At 52.0% G+C, this 25240-nt stretch overlaps 1 protein-coding gene across 1 annotated transcript; it reads left to right on the top strand.

Annotated features, from left to right (window-relative positions):
- Window positions 1-200: 200 nt before the first annotated feature.
- On the top strand, window positions 201-25015 carry LOC146025154 (glutathione hydrolase 6-like). The gene is made up of 4 exons (XM_083155506.1): window positions 201-374; window positions 5173-5456; window positions 13454-13567; window positions 23436-25015. Exons 1-4 carry the CDS (start codon window positions 283-285, stop codon window positions 24638-24640), a joined length of 1695 nt encoding a protein of 564 aa, XP_083011632.1. The 5' UTR covers window positions 201-282; the 3' UTR covers window positions 24641-25015.
- Window positions 25016-25240: the final 225 nt, after the last annotated feature.

Here is a 25240-nt window from a genome sequence, read left to right as displayed (position 1 = left end):
TTGCTAGGGGCAGCAATGTCTGTGGGTATCAGTTGTAAAGGGGCAGCAGCAGTGGTTAGGGAAGCAGTTGCTATTGGCAACAATGATCTGCGGTAGTAGATGTTGTGGGGGTACTAGTTGCTAGGGGCAGCAGTTGCTATAGGCAGTAGTTGCTAGGAGCAGGGCGGTTGCCGGGCAGCGGGTGGGCGTCTCCCGGGTACAGTAACCGGAAGAGCCCGGACTAGCAGCCGCAGCAGCCGCGGTGACACCTCCGGGTACAGTGACAGCCGGGACCCGACAGTGATGTCTCCTTTGCGGGAAGAGATCCGGTACCAGAAGCTGCAGGAGACGGAGAGCGGGGACCGGGAGGAGGAGGTGACGGTCTACCTGTACAGGTGATGTATATACAGTATATATACAGGTGTATCCATGTGCTCCATACAGGTGATGTATATACAGTATATATACAGGTGTATCCATGTGCTCCATACAGGTGATGTATATACAGTATATATACAGGTGTATCCATGTGCTCCATACAGGTGATGTAAATACAGGTGTATACAGGTGATATATATATATATATATATATATATATATATATATATATATATATATATATATATATATATATATATACAGGTGTATCCATGTGCTCCATACAGGTGATGTATATACGGGTGTATACAGGTGATATATATATATATATATATATATACACACAGGTGATATATACAGGTGTATACAGGTGATACATACATATACAGTTGTGTCCATGTGCTCTATACTGGTGATATATACATACAGGTGTATACAGGTGATATATACATATACAGGTGATATATACAGTATATATACAGGTGTGTCGCTGTGCTCTATACTGGTGATATATACATACAGGTGTATACAGGTAATATATAAATATACAGGTGATATATACAGTATATATACAGGTGTATACAGGAGATACATACATATACAGTATAAGGGTGTATACAGGTGATACATACAGGTGTATACAGGAGATACATACATATACAGGTGTGTCCATGTGCTCTATACAGGTGATGTATATACAGTATATATACAGGTGATATATATATATATATATATATATATATATATATATATATATATATATATATACAGGTGTGTCCCTGTGCTCTATACTGGTGATATATACATACAGGTGTATACAGGTGATATATACATATACAGGTGATATATATACAGGTGTATGCAGGTGATATATATATATATATATATATATATATATATATATACTGGTGTGTCCCTGTACTCTATACTGGTGATATATACATATACAGGTGATATATACAGTATATATACAGGTGTGTCGCTGTGCTCTATACTGGTGATATATACATACAGGTGTATACAGGTGATATATACATATACAGGTGATATATACAGTATATATACAGGTGTGTCGCTGTGCTCTATACTGGTGATATATACATACAGGTGATATATACTGTACATATACAGGTGATATATACATATACAGGTGTATACAGGTGATATATACATATATACAGGTGTATACAGGTGATATATACAGTATATATTACAGGTGTGTCCCTGTGCTCTATACAGGTGACATATACATATACAGGTGATATATACTGTACATATACAGGTGTATACAGGTGACATATACATATACAGGTGATATATACTGTACATATACAGGTGTATACAGGTGATATATACATATACAGGTGTATACAGGTGATATATAAATATATACAGGTGTATACAGGTGATATATACAGTATATATTACAGGTGTGTCCCTGTGCTCTATACAGGTGACATATACATATACAGGTGTATACAGGTGATATATACTGTACATATACAGGTGATATATACATATACAGGTGTATACAGGTGATATATACATATATACAGGTGTATACAGGTGATATATACAGTATATATTACAGGTGTGTCCCTGTGCTCTATACAGGTGACATATACATATACAGGTGTATACAGGTGATATATACTGTACATATACAGGTGATATATACATATACAGGTGATATATACTGTACATATACAGGTGTATACAGGTGATATATACATATACAGGTGTATACAGGTGATATATACATATACAGGTGTATACAGGTGATATATAAATATATACAGGTGTATACAGGTGATATATACAGTATATATTACAGGTGTGTCCCTGTGCTCTATACAGGTGACATATACATATACAGGTGTATACAGGTGATATATACTGTACATATACAGGTGACATATACATATACAGGTGATATATACTGTACATATACAGGTGTATACAGGTGATATATACATATACAGGTGTATACAGGTGATATATAAATATATACAGGTGTATACAGGTGATATATACAGTATATATTACAGGTGTGTCCCTGTGCTCTATACAGGTGACATATACATATACAGGTGTATACAGGTGATATATACTGTACATATACAGGTGATATATACATATACAGGTGTATACAGGTGATATATACATATATACAGGTGTATACAGGTGATATATACAGTATATATTACAGGTGTGTCCCTGTGCTCTATACAGGTGACATATACATATACAGGTGTATACAGGTGATATATACTGTACATATACAGGTGATATATACATATACAGGTGTATACAGGTGATATATACTGTACATATACAGGTGTATACAGGTGATATATACATATACAGGTGTATCCCTGTATGTATGAACCTGAATAACTGGAATGGAGTCGGCCGGAGACACTGAACAGGTTCTTCCAGTTCCAGTTCCTGCTGTTGCTGGGCGCCGGCACTAAATATACTCACAGAGTATGGAGGGTATAGGAGGTGTAAGGGGAATTAGTGTGGGGAGGGTGTACGTGGTGTAAGGGGCATCAGAGTGTTGCGAGGGTGTACGTGGTGTAAGGGGCATTAGTGTTTGGAGGGTGTATGTGGTGTAAGGGGCATTAGTGTGGGGAGGGTGTACGTGGTGTAAGGGGCACTAGTGGGGGAGGGTGTACGTGGTCTATGGGGCATTAGTGTGGGGAGGGTGTACGTGGTGTAAGGGGCATTAGTGTGGGGAGGGTGTACGTGGTCTATGGGGCATTAGTGTGGGGAGGGTGTAAGGGGCACTAGTGTGGGGAGGGTATAGGTGGTGTAAGGGGCATTAGTGTGGGGAGGGTGTACGTGGTGTAAGGGGCATTAGTGTGGGGAGGGTGTACGTGGTGTAAGGGGCATCAGAGTGTGGGGAGGGTGTATGTGGTGTAAGGGGCATTAGTGTGGGGAGGGTGTACGTGGTGTAAAGGGCATTAGTGTGGGGAGGGTGTACGTGGTGTAAAGGGCATTAGTGTTTGGAGGGTGTATGTGGTGTAAGGGGCATCAGAGTGTGGGGAGGGTGTATGTGGTGTAAGGGGCATTAGTGTGGGGAGGGTGTACGTGGTGTAAAGGGCATTAGTGTGGGGAGGGTGTACGTGGTCTATGGGGCATTAGTGTGGGGAGGGTGTACGTGGTGTAAGGGGCATTAGTGTTTGGAGGGTGTACGTGGTGTAAGGGGCACTAGTGTGGGGAGGGTGTACGTGGTGTAAGGGGCACTAGTGTGGGGAGGGTATAGGAGGTGTAAGGGGCACTAGTGTTTGGAGGGTGTATGTGGTGTAAGGGGCATCAGAGTGTGGGGAGGGTGTATGTGGTGTAAGGGGCATTAGTGTGGGGAGGGTGTATGTGGTGTAAAGGGCATTAGTGTGGGGAGGGTGTACGTGGTGTAAAGGGCATTAGTGTGGGGAGGGTGTACGTGGTGTAAGGGGCACTAGTGTGGGGAGGGTGTATGTGGTGTAAAGGGCATTAGTGTGGGGAGGGTGTACGTGGTGTAAGGGGCACTAGTGTGGGGAGGGTGTACGTGGTGTAAGGGGCACTAGTGTGGGGAGGGTGTATGTGGTGTAAAGGGCATTAGTGTGGGGAGGGTGTACGTGGTGTAAAGGGCATTAGTGTGGGGAGGGTGTACGTGGTGTAAGGGGCATTAGTGTTTGGAGGGTGTACGTGGTGTAAGGGGCACTAGTGTTTGGAGGGTGTACGTGGTGTAAGGGGCACTAGTGTTTGGAGGGTTTACGTGGTGTAAGGGGCATTAGTGTTTGGAGGGTGTACGTGGTGTAAGGGGCACTAGTGTTTGGAGGGTGTACGTGGTGTAAGGGGCACTAGTGTTTGGAGGGTGTACGTGGTGTAAGGGGCATTAGTGTTTGGAGGGTGTACGTGGTGTAAGGGGCATTAGTGTTTGGAGGGTGTACGTGGTGTAAGGGGCACTAGTGTTTGGAGGGTGTACGTGGTGTAAGGGGCACTAGTGTTTGGAGGGTGTACGTGGTGTAAGGGGCACTAGTGTTTGGAGGGTGTACGTGGTGTAAGGGGCACTAGTGTTTGGAGGGTGTACGTGGTGTAAGGGGCATTAGTGTTTGGAGGGTGTACGTGGTGTAAGGGGCACTAGTGTTTGGAGGGTGTACGTGGCGTGAGGGGCATTAGTGTGGGGAGGGTGTACGTGGTGTAAGGGGCATTAGTGTGGGGAGGGTGTACGTGGCGTGAGGGGCATTAGTGTGCGGAGGGTGTACGTGGTGTAAGGGGCATTAGTGTGGGGAGGGTGTATGTGGTGTAAAGGGCATTAGTGTGGGGAGGGTGTACGTGGTGTAAAGGGCATTAGTGTGGGGAGGGTGTACGTGGTGTAAGGGGCACTAGTGTGGGGAGGGTGTATGTGGTGTAAAGGGCATTAGTGTGGGGAGGGTGTACGTGGTGTAAAGGGCATTAGTGTGGGGAGGGTGTACGTGGTGTAAGGGGCATTAGTGTTTGGAGGGTGTACGTGGTGTAAGGGGCACTAGTGTTTGGAGGGTGTACGTGGCGTGAGGGGCATTAGTGTGGGGAGGGTGTACGTGGTGTAAGGGGCATTAGTGTGGGGAGGGTGTACTTGGTGTAAGGGGCATTAGTGTGGGGAGGGTGTACGTGGTGTAAGGGGCATTAGTGTGGGGAGGGTGTACTTGGTGTAAGGGGCATTAGTGTGCGGAGGGTGTACGTGGTGTAAGGGGCATTAGTGTGGGGAGGGTGTACGTGGTGTAAGGGGCATCAGAGTGTGGGCATACTGGTCATACATTCTAGTAAGAACTCTTTGTCGCTGTCTTTCAGTCAGTCCTCGCGGTTGGTGCTCCGGGCGCAGCAGCGAGAGGTCTGTGTACGGATCTTCTCCTCCTTACTGCTCTTGGCTGTGGCGATCGGCTTTGTCCTGTATGAACTTGAATACGGTCGTCTAGAAGCACCTAGCGCGCTCCAGGAGACGTCAGAGGCTGGTGGTCGCACAGGGGAACATGGCAGCCATCATCACGAAGACCATAAGATGGATGGAAGCTTGTCCGCTAAACATAGCCATTCCTCAGGCACATACCACCGAGCCGCGGTGGTCACTGATTCTGGTGAGGAGATTTACATCTGTGCCCATCCTGCTGAGTATCCCCGACACTGTGCCCATCTACCACCCGACATTACAGGAGCCACTGACTGGCTGGCTGTGTATACCCTCAGTCACTGCCACAGGCTCTGTGCTGGACATGTGTCTAGTCCCTTAGCTGATTCTCTAATGGCCCCCAGCACCATTATTAGTGATGGCGGCTGCTCCTGTGACCGGAGGGCTGGGGGGGATCACATCTCCTGCACCCAGCGTGGGGTAGGTGTCAGCACCATTATTAGTGATGGCGGCTGCTCCTGTGACCGGAGGGCTGGGGGGGATCACATCTCCTGCACCCAGCGTGGGGTAGGTGTAAGCACCATTATTAGTGATGGTGGCTGCTCCAGTGATAGGAGGGCTGGGGGGGGATCACATCTCCTGCACCCAGCGTGGGGTAGGTGTAAACACCATTATTAGTGATGGCAGCTGCTCCTGTGGCCGGAGGGCTGGGGATCACATCTCCTGCACCCAGCGTGGGGTAGGTGTAAACACCATTATTAGTGATGGCAGCTGCTCCTGTGACCGGAGGGCTGGGGGGTGATTACAGCTCCTGCACCCAGCGTGGGGTAGGTGTAAGCACCATTATTAGTGATGGCGGCTGCTCCTGTGACCGGAGGGCTGGGGGATCACATCTCCTGCACCCAGCGTGGGGTAGGTGTAAGCACCATTATTAGTGATGGCAGCTGCTCCTGTGGCCGGAGGGCTGGGGATCACATCTCCTGCACCCAGCGTGGGGTAGGTGTAAGCACCATTATTAGTGATGGCGGCTGCTCCTGTGACCGGAGGGCTGGGGGGTGATTACAGCTCCTGCACCCAGCGTGGGGTAGGTGTAAGCACCATTATTAGTGATGGCGGCTGCTCCTGTGACTGGAGGGCTGGGGGGTGATTACAGCTCCTGCACCCAGCGTGGGGTAGGTGTAAGCACCATTATTAGTGATGGCGGCTGCTCCTGTGACCGGAGGGCTGGGGGGTGATCACATCTCCTGCACCCAGCGTGGGGTAGGTGTAAGCACCATTATTAGTGATGGCGGCTGCTCCTGAGACTGGAGGGCTGGGGGGGGGTCACATCACCTGCACCCAGCGTGGGGTAGGTGTAAGCACCATTATTAGTGATGGCGGCTGCTCCTGTGACCGGAGGGCTGGGGGGGGATCACATCTCCTGCACCCAGCGTGGGGTAGGTGTAAGCACCATTATTAGTGATGGCGGCTGCTCCTGTGACCAGAGAGCTGGGGGGGGGGTGATCACATCTCCTGCACCCAGCGTGGGGTAGGTGTAAGCACCATTATTAGTGATGACGGCTGCTCCTGTGGTCAGAGGGCTGGGGGGGATCACATCTCCTGCACCCAGCGTGGGGTAGGTGTAAGCACCATTATTAGTGATGACGGCTGCTCCTGTGGCCGGAGGGCTGGGGGGTAATCACATATCACATCTCCTGCACCCAGCGTGGGGTAGGTGTAAGCACCATTATTAGTGATGGCGGCTGCTCCTGTGGCCGGAGGGCTGGGGGGGATCACATCTCCTGCACCCAGCGTGGGGTAGGTGTAAGCACCATTATTAGTGATGGCGGCTGCTCCTGTGACCGGAGGGCTGGGGTTAATCACATCTCCTGCACCCGGCGTGGGGTAGGTGTCAGCACCATTATTAGTGATGACGGCTGCTCCTGTGGTCGGAGGGCTGGGGGGATCACATCTCCTGCACCCAGCGTGGGGTAGGTGTCAGCACCATTATTAGTGATAGCGGCTGCTCCTGTGACCGGAGGGCTGGGGGGTGATCACATCTCCTGCACCCAGCGTGGGGTAGGTGTCAGCACCATTATTAGTGATGACGGCTGCTCCTGTGGTCAGAGGGCTGGGGGGGATCACATCTCCTGCACCCGGCGTGGGGTAGGTATCAGCACCATTATTAGTGATGGCAGCTGCTCCTGTGACCGGAGGGCTGGGGGGGATCACATCTCCTGCACCCAGCGTGGGGTAGGTGTAAGCACCATTATTAGTGATGGCAGCTGCTCCTGTGGTCAGAGGGCTGGGGGGGATCACATCTCCTGCACCCAGCGTGGGGTAGGTGTAAGCACCATTATTAGTGATGGCGGCTGCTCCTGTGGTAGGAGGACTGGGGGAATCACATCTCCTGCACCCAGCGTGGGGTAGGTGTAAGCACCATTATTAGTGATGGCGGCTGCTCCTGTGGTCAGAGGGCTGGGGGGGAATCACATCTCCTGCACCCAGCGTGTGGTAGGTGTAAGCACCATTATTAGTGATGGCGGCTGCTCCTGTGGCCGGAGGGCTGGGGGGGGATCACATCTCCGGCACCCAGCGTGGGGTAGGTGTAAGCACCATTATTAGTGATGGCGGCTGCTCCTGTGACCGGAGGGCTGGGGGGATCACATCTCCTGCACCCAGCGTGGGGTAGGTGTCAGCACCGTTATTAGTGATGACGGCTGCTCCGGTGACTGGAGGGCTGGGGGGGTGATCACATCTCCTGCACCCAGCGTGGGGTAGGTGTAAGCACCATTATTAGTGATGGCGGCTGCTCCTGTGGCCGGAGGGCTGGGGGGTGATCACATCTCCTGCACCCAGTGTGGGGTAGGTGTAAGCACCGTTATTAGTGATGGCGGCTGCTCCTGTGACCGGAGGGCTGGGGGGTGATCACATCTCCTGCACCCAGCGTGGGGTAGGTGTCAGCACCATTATTAGTGATGGCGGCTGCTCCTGTGACCGGAGGGCTGGGGGGTGATCACATCTCCTGCACCCGGCGTGGGGTAGGTGTAAGCACCATTATTAGTGATGGCGGCTGCTCCTGTGACCGGAGGGCTGGGGGGGGGTCACATCTCCTGCACCCAGCGTGGGGTAGGTGTAAGCACCGTTATTAGCGATGGCGGCTGCTCCTGTGCCCGGAGGACTGGGGGGGGATCACATCTCCTGCACCCAGCGTGGGGTAGGTGTAAGCACCATTATTAGTGATGGCGGCTGCTCCTGTGACCGGAGGGCTGGGGGGTGATCACATCTCCTGCACCCAGCGTGGGGTAGGTGTAAGCACCATTATTAGTGATGGCGGCTGCTCCTGTGACTGGAGGGCTGGGGGGGATCACATCTCCTGCACCCAGCGTGGGGTAGGTGTAAGCACCATTATTAGTGATGACGGCTGCTCCTGTGGCCGGAGGGCTGGGGGGATCACATCTCCTGCACCCAGCGTGGGGTAGGTGTCAGCACCATTATTAGTGATGGCGGCTGCTCCTGTGACCGGAGGGCTGGGGGGGTGATCACATCTCCTGCACCCAGCGTGGGGTAGGTGTAAGCACCATTATTAGTGATGGCGGCTGCTCCTGTGCCCGGAGGGCTGGGGGATCACATCTCCTGCACCCAGTGTGGGGTAGGTGTCAGCACCATTATTAGTGATGGCAGCTGCTCCTGTGATAGGAGGACTGGGGGGATAACATCTCCTGCACCCAGCGTGGGGTAGGTGTAAGCACCGTTATTAGTGATGGCGGCTGCTCCAGTGACCGGAGGGCTGGGGGGGGGATCACATCTCTTGCACCCAGCGTGGGGTAGGTGTAAGCACCATTATTAGTGATGGCAGCTGCTCCTGTGGCCTGAGGGCTGGGGGGTGATCACAGCTCCTGCACCCGGCGTGGGGTAGGTGTCAGCACCATTATTAGTGATGGCGGCTGCTGCTGTGACCGGAGGGCTGGGGGGGAATCACATCTCCTGCACCCATCGTGGGGTAGGTGTCAGCACCATTATTAGTGATGGCGGCTGCTCCTGTGACCGGAGGGCTGGGGGGTGATCACATCTCCTGCACCCAGCGTGTGGTAGGTGTAAGCACCATTATTAGTGATGGCGGCTGCTCCTGTGACCGGAGGGCTGGGGGGGTGATCACATCTCCTGCACCCAGCGTGGGGTAGGTGTAAGCACCATTATTAGTGATGGCGGCTGCTCCTGTGCCCGGAGGGCTGGGGGATCACATCTCCTGCACCCAGTGTGGGGTAGGTGTAAGTACCGTTATTAGTGATGGCGGCTGCTCCTGTGACCGGAGGGCTGGGGGTGATCACATCTCCTGCACCCGGCGTGGGGTAGGTGTAAGCACCATTATTAGTGATGACGGCTGCTCCTGTGACTGGAGGGCTGGGGGTGATCACATCTCCTGCACCCAGCGTGGGGTAGGTGTAAGCACCATTATTAGTGATGGCGGCTGCTCCTGTGACCGGAGGGCTGGGGGGGGGATCACATCTCCTGCACCCAGCGTGGGGTAGGTGTAAGCACCATTATTAGTGATGGCGGCTGCTCCTGTGACCGGAGGGATGGGGGTGATCACATCTCCTGCACCCAGCGTGGGGTAGGTGTCAGCACCATTATTAGTGATGACGGCTGCTCCTGTGACCGGAGGGCTGGGGGGGGGATCACATCTCCGGCACCCAGCGTGGGGTAGGTGTCAGCACCATTATTAGTGATGGCAGCTGCTCCTGTGACCGGAGGGCTGGGGGGGAATCACATCTCCGGCACCCAGTGTGGGGTAGGTGTAAGCACCATTATTAGTGATGGCGGCTGCTCCTGTGACCGGAGGACTGGGGGGGGATCACATCTCCTGCACCCAGCGTGGGGTAGGTGTAAGCACCATTATTAGTGATGGCGGCTGCTCCTGTGACCGGAGGGCTGGGGGGGGTCACATCTCCTGCACCCAGCATGGGGTAGGTGTAAGCACCATTATTAGTGATGGCGGCTGCTCCTGTGACCGGAGGGCTGGGGGGGTGATCACATCTCCTGCACCCATCGTGGGGTAGGTGTAAGCACCGTTATTAGTGATGGCGGCTGCTCCTGTGGCCGGAGGGCTGGGGGGGGATCACATCTCCTGCACCCAGCGTGGGGTAGGTGTAAGCACCATTATTAGTGATGGCGGCTGCTCCTGTGGCCGGAGGGCTGGGGGGGAATCACATATCCTGCACCCAGCGTGGGGTAGGTGTAAGCACCATTATTAGTGATGACGGCTGCTCCTGTGACCGGAGGGCTGGGGGGGGATCACATCTCCTGCACCCAGCGTGGGGTAGGTGTAAGCACCATTATTAGTGATGGCGGCTGCTCCTGTGACCGGAGGACTGGGGGGGGGTCACATCTCCTGCACCCAGCGTGGGGTAGGTGTAAGCACCATTATTAGTGATGGCAGCTGCTCCTGTGACCGGAGGGCTGGGGTGGATCACATCTCCTGCACCCAGCGTGGGGTAGGTGTAAGCACCATTATTAGTGATGGCGGCTGCTCCTGTGACCGGAGGGCTGGGGGGTGATCACATCTCCTGCACCCAGCGTGGGGTAGGTGTAAGCACCATTATTAGTGATGGCGGCTGCTCCTGTGACTGGAGGACTGGGGGGGGATCACATCTCCTGCACCCAGCGTGGGGTATGTGTAAGCACCATTATTAGTGATGACGGCTGCTCCTATGACCGGAGGGCTGGGGGGTGATCACATCTCCTGCACCCGGCGTGGGGTAGGTGTAAGCACCATTATTAGTGATGACGGCTGCTCCTGTGGCCGGAGGGCTGGGGGGGAATCACATCTCCTGCACCCATCGTGGGGTAGGTGTAAGCACCATTATTAGTGATGGCGGCTGCTCCTGTGACCGGAGGACTGGGGGGGATCACATCTCCTGCACCCAGCGTGTGGTAGGTGTCAGCACCATTATTAGTGATGGCGGCTGCTCCTGTGCCCGGAGGGCTGGGGGGTGATCACATCTCCTGCACCCATCGTGGGGTATGTGTAAGCACCATTATTAGTGATGGTGGCTGCTCCTGTGACTGGAGGGCTGGGGGGTGATCACATCTCCTGCACCCAGCGTGGGGTAGGTGTAAGCACCGTTATTAGTGATGACGGCTGCTCCTGTGACCGGAGGACTGGGGGGGATCACATCTCCTGCACCCAGCGTGGGGTAGGTGTAAGCACCATTATTAGTGATGACGGCTGCTCCTGTGACCGGAGGACTGGGGGGGATCACATCTCCTGCACCCAGCGTGGGGTAGGTGTAAGCACCATTATTAGTGATGGCGGCTGCTCCTGTGACCGGAGGGCTGGGGGGGGGGATCACATCTCCTGCACCCATCGTGGGGTAGGTGTAAGCACCGTTATTAGTGATGACGGCTGCTCCTGTGACCGGAGGGCTGGGGGGGAATCACATCTCCTGCACCCAGCGTGGGGTAGGTGTCAGCACCATTATTAGTGATGACGGCTGCTCCTGTGACCGGAGGGCTGGGGGGGGATCACATCTCCTGCACCCGGCGTGGGGTAGGTGTCAGCACCATTATTAGTGATGGCGGCTGCTCCTGTGGCCGGAGGGCTGGGGGGGGGATCACATCTCCTGCACCCAGCGTGGGGTAGGTGTAAGCACCATTATTAGTGATGACGGCTGCTCCTGTGACCGGAGGACTGGGGGGGATCACATCTCCTGCACCCAGCGTGGGGTAGGTGTAAGCACCACTATTAGTGATGGCGGCTGCTCCTGTGACCGGAGGGCTGGGATCACATCTCCTGCACCCAGCGTGGGGTAGGTGTAAGCACCATTATTAGTGATGGCGGCTGCTCCTGTAACCGGAAGGCTGGGGGGGGATCACATCTCCTGCACCCAGCGTGGGGTAGGTGTAAGCACCATTATTAGTGATGACGGCTGCTCCTGTGACCGGAGGACTGGGGGGGATCACATCTCCTGTACCCAGCGTGGGGTAGGTGTAAGCACCATTATTAGTGATGGCGGCTGCTCCTGTGACCGGAGGGCTGGGGGGGGATCACATCTCCTGCACCCAGCGTGGGGTAGGTGTCAGCACCATTATTAGTGATGGCGGCTGCTCCTGTGACCGGAGGGCTGGATGGATCACATCTCCTGCACCCAGCGTGGGGTAGGTGTCAGCACCATTATTAGTGATGACGGCTGCTCCTGTGACCGGAGGGTTAGGGGGGGGGTGATCACAGCTCCTGCACCCGGCGTGGGGTAGGTGTATGCACCATTATTAGTGATGGCGGCTGCTCCTGTGATAGGAGGACTGGGGGGGGATCACATCTCCTGCACCCAGTGTGGGGTAGGTGTAAGCACCATTATTAGTGATGGCGGCTGCTCCTGTGACCGGAGGGCTGGGGGGATCACATCTCCTGCACCCAGCGTGGGGTAGGTGTAAGCACCATTATTAGTGATGGCGGCTGCTCCTGTGACCGGAGGGCTGGGGGGGAATCACATCTCCTGCACCCAGCGTGGGGTAGGTGTCAGCACCATTGTTAGTGATGGTGGCTGCTCCTGTGACCGGAGGGCTGGGGGTGATCACATCTCCTGCACCCAGCGTGGGGTAGGTGTCAGCACCATTATTAGTGATGGCAGCTGCTCCTGTGACCGGAGGGCTGGGGGGGGATCACATCTCCTGCACCCAGCGTGGGGTAGGTGTAAGCACCATTATTAGTGATGGCGGCTGCTCCTGTGACCGGAGGGCTGGGGGGTGATCACGTCTCCGGCACCCAGCGTGGGGTAGGTGTAAGCACCATTATTAATGATTACGGCTGCTCCTGTGGTCGGAGGGCTGGGGGGGGGGGGATCACATCTCCTGCACCCAGCATGGGGTAGGTGTCAGCACCATTATTAGTGATGGCAGCTGCTCCTGTGACCGGAGGGCTGGGGGGGAATCACATCTCCGGCACCCAGTGTGGGGTAGGTGTAAGCACCATTATTAGTGATGGCGGCTGCTCCTGTGACCGGAGGACTGGGGGGGGATCACATCTCCTGCACCCAGCGTGGGGTAGGTGTAAGCACCGTTATTAGTGATGGCGGCTGCTCCTGTGACCGGAGGGCTGGGGGGGTGATCACATCTCCTGCACCTAGCGTGGGGTAGGTGTAAGCACCATTATTAGTGATGACGGCTGCTCCTGTGACCGGAGGGCTGGGGGGGTGATCACATGCTGTCTTTTGTCCTCATGGCTTTCTCATTGTCTCCCGGTCACAGAGACCTGCTCCACGGTGGGACGAGATATGCTGCAGTCAGGCGGCTCTGTGGTGGATGCCGGGATCGCTGCTGTGCTCTGTCTCTCTGTGTTACACCCACATACCTCAAGTTTAGGTAAGTTACCCCAGGACACATGGGGCGGTAACTGTGCTGTATGCAGGGTGTCAGGAGGAAGAACCTGGCGGTGATTCGTATAGTGCGGGGGGGTAATTGGGGCAGTATAATATTAGGTAACCAGTATAGTGCGGGGGGGGGTAATTGGGGCAGTATAATATTAGGTAACCAGTATAGTGCGGGGGGGGGGGGGGGGGGTAATTGGGGCAGTATAGTATTAGGTAACCAGTATAGTGCGGGAGGTAATTGGGGCAGTATAGTATCAGGTAACCAGTATAGTGCGGGGGGGTAATTGGGGCAGTATAGTATTAGGTAACCAGTATAGTGTGGGGGGTAATTGGGGCAGTATAGTATTAGGTAACCACTATAGTGCGGGGGGTAATTGGGGCAGTATAGTATTAGGTAACCAGTATAGTACGGGAGGTAATTGGGGCAGTATAGTACTAGGTAACCAGTATAGTGCGGGAGGTAATTGGGGCAGTATAGTATTAGGTAACCAGTATAGTGCGGGAGGTAATTGGGGCAGTATAGTATCAGGTAACCAGTATAGTGCGGGGGGGTATTTGGGGCAGTATAGTATTAGGTAACCAGTATAGTGCGGGAGGTAATTGGGGCAGTATAGTATTAGGTAACCAGTATAGTGCGGGGGGTAATTGGGGCAGTATAGTATCAGGTAACCGGTTCCTCATGGCTGTTAATCTCTCAACTTCACTTTCTCCAACTGCTCCTCCCCCCTCCCATCCCATACCTATCCTGACCACTCGCCCCCGCACCCCCACCCTCCCAATGACCCCCCCTCGCTTCTGCAATCCCAAAAACCTTATCCACATAAATACACAACCCACCCCCCCTCTTTCCTGTGCACTATGGAACGCCAGATCCATCTGCAACAAACTCCCTGCCATCCATGACCTATTCATCTCTAGAGCATTCCACCTCCTTGCTATCACCGAGACCTGGCTCTCCACCTCTGATTCTGTCTCTCCAGCTGCTCTCTCCCACGGTGGCCTCTCTTTCTCTCACACTCCCAGGCCTGACGGTCGCCAAGGTGGCGGTGTGGGTTTTCTCCTCTCAGCCTCATGCACCCACAGTGTCATTCACCCTGAACCCTCTCTCCTTTTCTCCTCCTTTGAGTCTCACTCTATCCGTCTATACTACCCCTACCACCTCCGTGTCGCTGTAATCTACCGCCCCCCTGGCCCTATCTCCCAATTTCTTGACAACTTCGCCGCCTGGCTTCCACACTTCCTCTCCTCTGACCTGCCATCTGTCATTCTTGGTGACTTTAACATCCCCTTGGATAACCCCGCTGATCCTGGCACCTCCAAACTCCTCTCTCTCTGCTCCTCTCTTGGCCTATCTCAGTGGACTACCTCTCCCACCCACATCCAAGGACACTCCCTCGATCTCGTCTTCTCTCGCTCTTGTTCCCTTACTGACTACACTATCTCAGCTTTTCCTCTTTCTGACCATCACCTCATCTCCTTCTCCCTCACTGCTTCCCCCTCTCCCACCCCCCCTCCCAAGCGCATTGTCTCACGGCATAACGTCAACACACTTGATCTTGCTGCCTTCTCAAACACGCTGTGTCCTCTTCTCGCCCCAATCGCCCTCATGTCCTGCCCGAACCTCGCTGCCTCCCTCTATAATGACACCCTATCTTCGGCATTGGACTCTGCCTGCCCTCCCTCCTCTATCCCCCTTCGATGCTCCAACCCCCAACCGTGGCACTCACCTATCACCCGATTCCTTAAAAAGTGCTCTCGCACTGCTGAGCGCTTCTGGAAGAAATCACGCTCCCTTGCGGATTATCTCCATTTCAAATTCATTCTTTCCTCCTTCAGCTCTGCCCTTGCTCTGGCCAAGGAATCCTACTTTAAGTCCCTCATCCTTTCCCAATCATCCAATCCCCGCAGGCTCTTCGCCACCTTCAACTCCTTGCTCTCCCCCCCTCCTCCAGCTCTTCCGTCCTCCATCGTAGCCGCTGATTTTGCTACCTACTTTTCAACCAAAATCTCCTCTCTCAGGACTGCCATCACTGCTGCCATGACCTCACCCTCTCCCTCCTCCCCTCCTACATCTCCACTCCCCTCCTTCCAACCCCTGTCCTCATTTTACCCCACCACTGCTGCTGAAGTCCACTCTATCCTTCAATCCGCTTCTCCCTCCACCTGCCCGCTTGATCCTATCCCCTCCAATATTATACGTCGTCTCAGTCCATCAGTCTGCTCTCACCTGGCTCACCTCTTTAATCTTTCCCTATCCTCTGGGATCTTCCCTTCCTCCTTCAAACACGCTCTTGTCTCCCCAATTCTCAAAAAAACAAATCTGGACCCCAACTCTCCATCCAACTACAGGCCCATCTCCCTCCTCCCTTTTGCCTCCAAACTCCTAGAACGTCTGACCTATAATCGTCTCCTAAGCCACCTTACTGCTAACTCCATTCTAGACCCCCTCCAATCCGGGTTCCGCCCTTTACATTCCACTGAAACTGCCCTGACCAAAGTCACTAACGATCTACTATCGGCTAAATCCAAAGGCCTCTTCTCTATCCTCATCCAGCTTGATCTGTCGGCTGCCTTTGACACTGTTGACCACCCTCTCCTGCTCAACACCCTCCGCTCCTTTGGCATCACTGGCACGGTCTTCTCCTGGTTCACCTCATACCTCTCCGATCGCTCCTTCTCCGTCTCCACTCCGAGCTCCTCCTCTCCTACTACCCCCCAGCCAGTCGGTGTTCCCCAAGGGTCAGTCCTTGGCCCTCTCCTCTTCTCCATCTACACCACCTCTCTGGGCACCCTCATCAGCTCCTATGGTTTTCATTACCACCTTTATGCTGATGATACCCTAATCTATCTCTCCTCCCCCGACTTATCCCCATCACTTCTGTCCAAGGTCTCCGAATGCCTCACGGCCATCTCAGCCTGGATGACCCAACGCTTCCTGAAACTAAACATGGCTAAAACTGAACTTCTAATCTTCCATCCCCCGAACATCCCCTCTTCTTCCACTATCTCCATCAGCATTGGTGAAACCGAGATCACGTCCACCGACCAAACGCGCTGCCTCGGTGTCATCATTGACTCCTCCCTCTCTTTCACCCCCCACATTCGTGCTCTCTCACAGTCTTGCCGCTTTCACCTACGCAACATCTCACGCATCAGACCATTCCTCTCCACTGACGCGACCAAAATTCTCATTCACTCTCTTGTCATCTCCCGCCTTGACTACTGCAACATCCTTCTCTCTGGGCTACCTCTCACCCGCCTCGCACCTCTCCAATCCATTCTTAACGCTGCTGCTAGGCTCATCTTCCTCTCCCGCCGCTCTACCTCCGCCTCCCCCCTCTGTTTATCTCTTCACTGGCTCCCCATTCCTTTCCGAGTTCTCTTTAAACTCCTCACCACCACCTACAAGGCTCTCTCCTCCTCCACAGCTCCCTACCTCTCTTCACTGATCTCTATCCACACTCCCTCCCGTCCTCTTCGCTCCATCGCTGACCGCCGACTGACCTCTCACCTAATCACCTCCTCCCACTCCCGTGTCCAAGATTTCTCTCGCGCTGCCCCCCTGCACTGGAACAACCTCCCGCCACCCATCAGGCTATCTGATTCCCTTACCTCCTTCAAGCGCTCCCTCAAAACCCACTTTTTTCGACTAGCCTATCCCTCCTCCTAACCTCTTTTGATCCTCCTATCCTGCCTCCGTTCCCCTCCGTTCCTACTTATCCTATTGTATTTCGTTCGTCCACCCACCTATTCTTAGTATGTTAACTCTTATGAGCAGGGCCCTCCTTCCTCACGTACTCACCCTACCTCATTACCTCACCTGTGCTCCTGTCCTGTTCTTCCCTTCCTCTACTTCATCTTCGGTCTTCTTGACTATTTTGACACCTACTTCTGAACTGATGCTGATTTTAGTTCTACCAGCTATACCCCTATTTATACTGTATCTTTCTACACACCCTGTACGTTACCTTGTAATTTTTTTTTTTTTTTTGCTATGTACGGCGCTGCGGACACTTTGTGGCGCCTTATAAATAAACGTACTACTACTACTACTACTACAGGTAACCAGAATAGTGCGGGGGGTAATTGGGGCAGTATAGTATTAGGTAACCACTATAGTGCGGGGGGTAATTGGGGCAGTATAGTATTAGGTAACCAGTATAGTGCTGGAGGTAATTGGGGCAGTATAGTATTAGGTAACCAGTATAGTGCGGGAGGTAATTGGGGCAGTATAGTATTAGGTAACCAGTATAGTGTGGGGGGTAATTGGGGCAGTATAGTATTAGGTAACCAGTATAGTGCGGGGGGTAATTGGGGCAGTATAGTATTAGGTAACCAGTATAGTGCAGGGGGTAATTGGGGCAGTATAGTATCAGGTAACCACTATAGTGCGGGGGGTAATTGGGGCAGTATAGTATTAGGTAACCAGTATAGTGCGGGGGGTAATTGGGGCAGTATAGTATTAGGTAACCAGTATAGTGCAGGGGGTAATTGGGGCAGTATAGTATCAGGTAACCACTATAGTGCGGGGGGTAATTGGGGCAGTATAGTATTAGGTAACCAGTATAGTGCGGGGGGTAATTGGGGCAGTATAGTATTAGGTAACCAGTATAGTGCGGGGGTAATTGGGGCAGTATAGTATCAGGTAACCACTATAGTGCGGCGGGGTAATTGGGGCAGTATAGTATTAGGTAACCAGTATAGTGCGGGAGGTAATTGGGGCAGTATAGTATTAGGTAACCAGTATAGTGCGGGGGGTAATTGGGGCAGTATAGTATTAGGTAACCAGTATAGTGCGGGGGGGGGGTAATTGGAGCAGTATAATATTAGGTAACCAGTATAGTGCGGGGGGTAATTGGGGCAGTATAGTATTAGGTAACCAGTATAGTGCGGGGGGTAATTGGGGCAGTATAGTATCAGGTAACCAGTATAGTGCGGGGGGGTAATTGGGGCAGTATAGTATTAGGTAACCAGTATAGTGCGGGGGGGGTAATTTGGGCAGTATAGTATTAGGTAACCAGTATAGTGCGGGAGGTAATTGGGGCAGTATAGTATTAGGTAACCAGAATAGTGCGGGGGGTAATTGGGGCAGTATAGTATTAGGTAACCAGTATAGTGCGGGGGGTAATTGGGGCAGTATAGTATTAGGTAACCACTATAGTGCGGGGGGTAATTGGGGCAGTATAGTATTAGGTAACCAGTATAGTGCAGGAGGTAATTGGGGCAGTATAGTATTAGGTAACCAGTATAGTGCGGGGGGTAATTGGGGCAGTATAGTATTAGGTAACCAGTATAGTGCGGGAGGTAATTGGGGCAGTATAGTATTAGGTAACCAGTATAGTGTGGGGGGTAATTGGGGCAGTATAGTATTAGGTAACCAGTATAGTGCGGGGGGTAATTGGGGCAGTATAGTATCAGGTAACCACTATAGTGCGGGGGGTAATTGGTGCAGTATAGTATTAGGTAACCAGTATAGTGCGGGAGGTAATTGGGGCAATATAGTATTAGGTAACCAGTATAGTGCGGGAGGTAATTGGGGCAGTATAGTATTAGGTAACCAGTATAGTGCGGGGGGTAATTGGGGCAGTATAGTATTAGGTAACCAGTATAGTGCGGGGGGTAATTGGGGCAGTATAGTATCAGGTAACCACTATAGTGCGGCGGGGTAATTGGGGCAGTATAGTATTAGGTAACCAGTATAGTGCGGGAGGTAATTGGGGCAGTATAGTATTAGGTAACCAGTATAGTGCGGGGGGTAATTGGGGCAGTATAATATTAGGTAACCAGTTTAGTGCGGGGGGTAATTGGGGCAGTATAGTATTAGGTAACCAGTATAGTGCGGGGGGGTAATTGGAGCAGTATAATATTAGGTAACCAGTATAGTGCGGGGGGTAATTGGGGCAGTATAGTATTAGGTAACCAGTATAGTGCGGGGGGTAATTGGGGCAGTATAGTATTTGGTAACCAGTATAGTGCGGGGGGTAATTGGGGCAGTATAGTATTAGGTAACCAGTATAGTGCGGGGGGGGGTAATTTGGGCAGTATAGTATTAGGTAACCAGTATAGTGCGGGAGGTAATTGGGGCAGTATAGTATTAGGTAACCAGTATAGTGCGGGGGGTAATTGGGGCAGTATAGTATTAGGTAACCAGTATAGTGCGGGGAGTAATTGGGGCAGTATAGTATTAGGTAACCATTATAGTGCAGGGGGTAATTGGGGCAGTATAATATCAGGTAACCAGAATAGTGCAGGGGGTAATTGGGGCAGTATAGTATTAGGTAACCACTTTAATGAGGGCTAATTGGATCGGTATAGTATTAATTAACCAGTATAGTGCGAGGGTAATTGGGGCAGTATAGTATTAGGTAACCAGTATAGTGTGAAGGGTAATTGGGGCAGTATAGTATTAGGTAACCAGTATAGTGTAGGGGATAATTGGGGCAGTATAGTATTTGGTAACCAGTATAGTGCAGGGGTAATTGGGGCAGTATAGTATTTGGTAACCAGTATAGTGCAGGGGTAATTGGGGCAGTATAGTATTTGGTAACCAGTATAGTGCGGGGGGTAATTGGGGCAGTATAGTATTTGGTAACCAGTATAGTGCGGGGGGTAATTGGGGCAGTATAGTATTTGGTAACCAGTATAGTGCGGGGGGTAATTGGGGCAGTATAGTATTAGGTAACCAGTATAGTGCGGGGGGTAATTGGGGCAGTATAGTATTAGGTAACCAGTATAGTGCGGGAGGTAATTGGGGCAGTATAGTATTAGGTAACCAGTATAGTGCGGGGGGTAATTGGGGCAGTATAGTATTAGGTAACCAGTATAGTGCGGGGAGTAATTGGGGCAGTATAGTATTAGGTAACCATTATAGTGCCGGGGGTAATTGGGGCAGTATAGTATTTGGTAACCAGTATAGTGCAGGGGGTAATTGGGGCAGTATAGTATTTGGTAACCAGTATAGTGCGGGGGGTAATTGGGGCAGTATAGTATTAGGTAACCAGTATAGTGCGGGAGGTAATTGGGGCAGTATAGTATTAGGTAACCAGTATAGTGCGGGAGGTAATTGGGGCAGTATAGTACTAGGTAACCAGTATAGTGCGGGGGGTAATTGGGGCAGTATAGTATTAGGTAACCAGTATAGTGCGGGGAGTAATTGGGGCAGTATAGTATTAGGTAACCATTATAGTGCAGGGGGTAATTGGGGCAGTATAATATCAGGTAACCAGAATAGTGCAGGGGGTAATTGGGGCAGTATAGTATTAGGTAACCACTTTAATGAGGGCTAATTGGATCGGTATAGTATTAATTAACCAGTATAGTGCGAGGGTAATTGGGGCAGTATAGTATTAGGTAACCAGTATAGTGCGAAGGGTAATTGGGGCAGTATAGTATTAGGTAACCAGTATAGTGCAGGGGATAATTGGGGCAGTATAGTATTTGGTAACCAGTATAGTGCAGGGGTAATTGGGGCAGTATAGTATTTGGTAACCAGTATAGTGCAGGGGTAATTGGGTCAGTATAGTATTTGGTAACCAGTATAGTGCGGGGGGTAATTGGGGCAGTATAGTATTTGGTAACCAGTATAGTGCGGGGGGTAATTGGGGCAGTATAGTATTTGGTAACCAGTATAGTGCGGGGGGTAATTGGGGCAGTATAGTATTTGGTAACCAGTATAGTGCAGGGGTAATTGGGGCAGTATAGTATTAGGTAACCAGTATAGTGCGGGAGGTAATTGGGGCAGTATAGTATTAGGTAACCAGTATAGTGCGGGGGGTAATTGGGGCAGTATAGTATTAGGTAACCAGTATAGTGCGGGAGGTAATTGGGGCAGTATAGTATTAGGTAACCAGTATAGTGCGGGGGGTAATTGGGGCAGTATAGTATTAGGTAACCAGTATAGTGCGGGGGGGTAATTGGAGCAGTATAATATTAGGTAACCAGTATAGTGCAGGGGGTAATTGGGGCAGTATAGTATTAGGTAACCAGTATAGTGCGGGGGGTAATTGGGGCAGTATAGTATCAGGTAACCAGTATAGTGCGGGGGGGTAATTGGGGCAGTATAGTATTAGGTAACCAGTATAGTGCGGGGGGGTAATTTGGGCAGTATAGTATTAGGTAACCAGTATAGTGCGGGAGGTAATTGGGGCAGTATAGTATTAGGTAACCAGTATAGTGGGGGGGTAATTGGGGCAGTATAGTATTAGGTAACCAGTATAGTGCGGGGAGTAATTGGGGCAGTATAGTATTAGGTAACCATTATAGTGCAGGGGGTAATTGGGGCAGTATAATATCAGGTAACCAGTATAGTGCAGGGAGTAATTGGGGCAGTATAGTATTAGGTAACCACTTTAATGAGGGCTAATTGGATCGGTATAGTATTAATTAACCAGTATAGTGCGAGGGTAATTGGAGCAGTTTTGTATTAGGTAACCAGTATAGTGCGAAGGGTAATTGGGGCAGTATAGTATTAGGTAACCAGTATAGTGCAGGGGTAATTGGGGCAGTATAGTATTTGGTAACCAGTATAGTGCAGGGGTAATTGGGGCAGTATAGTATTTGGTAACCAGTATAGTGCGGGGGGTAATTGGGGCAGTATAGTATTTGGTAACCAGTATAGTGCGGGGGGTATTTGGGGCAGTATAGTATTTGGTAACCAGTATAGTGCGGGGGGTAATTGGGGCAGTATAGTATTTGGTAACCAGTATAGTGCGGGGGGTAATTGGGGCAGTATAGTATTTGGTAACCAGTATAGTGCGGGGGGTAATTGGGGCAGTATAGTATTTGGTAACCAGTATAGTGCGGGGGGTAATTGGGGCAGTATAGTATTTGGTAACCAGTATAGTGCAGGGGTAATTGGGGCAGTATAGTATTAGGTAACCAGTATAGTGCGGGGGGTAATTGGGGCAGTATAGTATTTGGTAACCACTTTAATGAGGGCTAATTGGATCGGTATAGTATTAATTAACCAGTATAGAGTGGGTGGTAATTGAGGCAGAATAGTATTAGGTAAGCAAGGAGGGGCAGGAAGTGTATGCAAGCAGGGGAGGGTGTGTGTGAGCATAAGGTGTGTGGGAGCAGGGGTGTGTGTGAAGATGGAGAGTATGGGAGCAGGTGGTGTGGCAGGTGGTGTGTGCTAGTACGGAGGGATAGGGTGTGTGTGCATGGAGGGGCAGTGGGGGTGTGGGAGCAGGAGATGTGTACAAGCAAGGGGTGTGTACGAGCAGGGGGGGGGGTGCAAGAAGGGAGTCTGGGAGCAGCGGTGTGTGCGAGGAGGGAGACTATGGGAGCAGTGGGATGCGGCGGGTGGTGTGTGCGAGCAGAGAGGGGCAGGGGATGTGTGCGAGCAGGGCAGTGTGTGCGAGCAAGGGGTGTGTTCGAGCAGGGCGGTGTGTGCGAGCAGGAGGAGGGGCAGGGGATGTGTCCGAGCAGGGCGGTGTGTGCGAGCAGGGAGGGTTAGGGGATGTGTGCGAGCAAGGGTGTATCGGGGTGTGTGCAAGCAGGGAGGGGTAGGGGATGTGTGCGAGCAAGGGCGTATCGGGGTGTGTGTGAGCAGGGAGGGGCAGGGGATGTGTGCGAGCAGGGTGGTATCAGGGAGTGGTGCGAGAAGGGAGGGGCAGGGGATTGTGTGTGCGAGCAGGGGATGTGTGTAACAGAGGGATGTGTGCGAGCAGGAGGCATGTGCGAGCAGGGGGTGTGGCAGGGGAGTGTGTGTAACGTGTGTGTGTGTGTGGCAGGAGGGTGTGAGCGAGCAGGGGGTGTGGCAGGGGATTGTGTGTGCGAGCAGGGGGTGTGGCAGGGGATTGTGTGTGGCAGGAGGGTGTGTGTGTCAGCCGCGTACAGTGACCTCTGTGTCTCTGCAGGTGGAGTCTTCTCGTCCATCTACTATAACAGCACATCACAGGCCGCCTCCGCGCTGACGGCAATCCCAACAGAGGCTTCTCCCGTAGGATATGGGATCCCGCAGGTGCTCCAGGGCCTCTGGTCTCTCCATCAGCAACATGGGACAAAACCTTGGCCGGAGCTGCTCAGCGCAGCCATTAACCTGGCCTACCGGGGATTCCTGGTGGATGAGAACCTCCAGGCAGCTCTAGAGGAAAACCGGAATACGGTCACATCCTCCGAGGGCCTGAGCCGTCTCTTCTGCCACCACAATAACAGCCTGAAAGACATCGGAGCTACTGTAGTGAATAAGCCCCTGGGAAGCCTCCTGGCGCAGGTAGCGAACCTGGCGTCAGATTCTGCTCTATCCGGCGTTCTCATCCACGGTTTGCTGAATGACACCGGCGTGACGGAGCGAGAGAGGCTCTCCGAGGCGATATCAGGGAAGCATCTGGCCAGCGTAGAACCGCTGACACTTCACGTGGATGGTATGATGCTGTACAGCACCGCGGAGCCCACGGCGGGGGGGATTCTCTCCGCCACTATCCGCCAGGTATATAATCAGAGACATGACATCGCCAACAACCAAAGCTCTGATATTCTGCTCAATGCCTCAAAGATCACGTACACTGCGGGTGGTGCATGGCCAAGAGACCTCACCGCCAGCCCCTCCCCGCAGCCGCGCCCACCGCGGAGCCCAGCACCTGTCGGGGGCAGTGTTATAATAGCCGACTCAGATGGAGACGTCTTTGTCATTTCCCTCACGCTGAACAGCACCTTTGGCTCCGGGATTGTGTCTCCATCCACAGGAATCCTGCTCAGCGACTTTGTCCGGAGCTCTGACCCCACGGAACACTCCACTCCCACATTCTGGGCCTGTCCGTCAGTCTTGCTGTATGGGGGGGAGGGGGACGTTCTGGGCTTCTCTGCTGCTGGAGGAAGTTCTGTGCCGTTCTCGCTGGCCCAGGTTATCATCAATCGCGTTCTGTTACAAAAGGACATTGCAGACTCCGTCACCGGGACCATGGCGGGACCAATATCAGAGAGCCCGGACCCCTGGCTCCAGTACTTGGGCCTGACAGGGGGAGAACCGGCACCCGTGGTGGCAATTGAGGTGTCTGCGGAGCACGTACATGTAGCTACATCACACACGCGGCACAGGTGCTGCTATCCTGACGGACTATAGACACGGGAACAACGTGGGGACTGTGGCGATCCGGAGACTGCGATACACAGATCAAACTAATATATTGTTTTTACATTACAAACGTATTCATGTATTTAATGTCCTGATCCTGGCAGCTTGTAATGTCCCAGAGAGTCACCTGTCCCTATATGTCACATCATATACATACATGTAACATACGTGTATACAGTGCTGACATGCGGCTGTATACGGACTATGTTATCATATATAACATATAGACGTCTAGGTACAATGGGGTCATTCGGGGGCGGTTGGGTCTGTGCAAGTTATATATATTTATTTATTAAAAGATCTTTATATACACATATACCGCAGCGCTGTACAGAGACTATTATTACCAGTTATTATATAGCGCACACATATTCCACAGCGCTGTACAGATTATTATTACCAGTTATTATATAGCGCACACATATTCCGCAGCGCTGTACAGATTATTATTACCAGTTATTATATAGCGCACACATATTCCGCAGCGCTGTACAGATTATTATTACCAGTTATTATATAGCGCACACATATTCCGCAGCGCTGTACAGAGAATATTATTACCAGTTATTATATAGCGCACACATATTC

Source organism: Crinia signifera, chromosome 1 (assembly GCF_055691185.1).
Source record: "Crinia signifera chromosome 1, ASM5569118v1, whole genome shotgun sequence".
In the NCBI taxonomy this organism is placed as follows: domain Eukaryota; kingdom Metazoa; phylum Chordata; class Amphibia; order Anura; family Myobatrachidae; genus Crinia; species Crinia signifera.
This window is presented reverse-complemented; position numbering and strand designations above follow the sequence as displayed.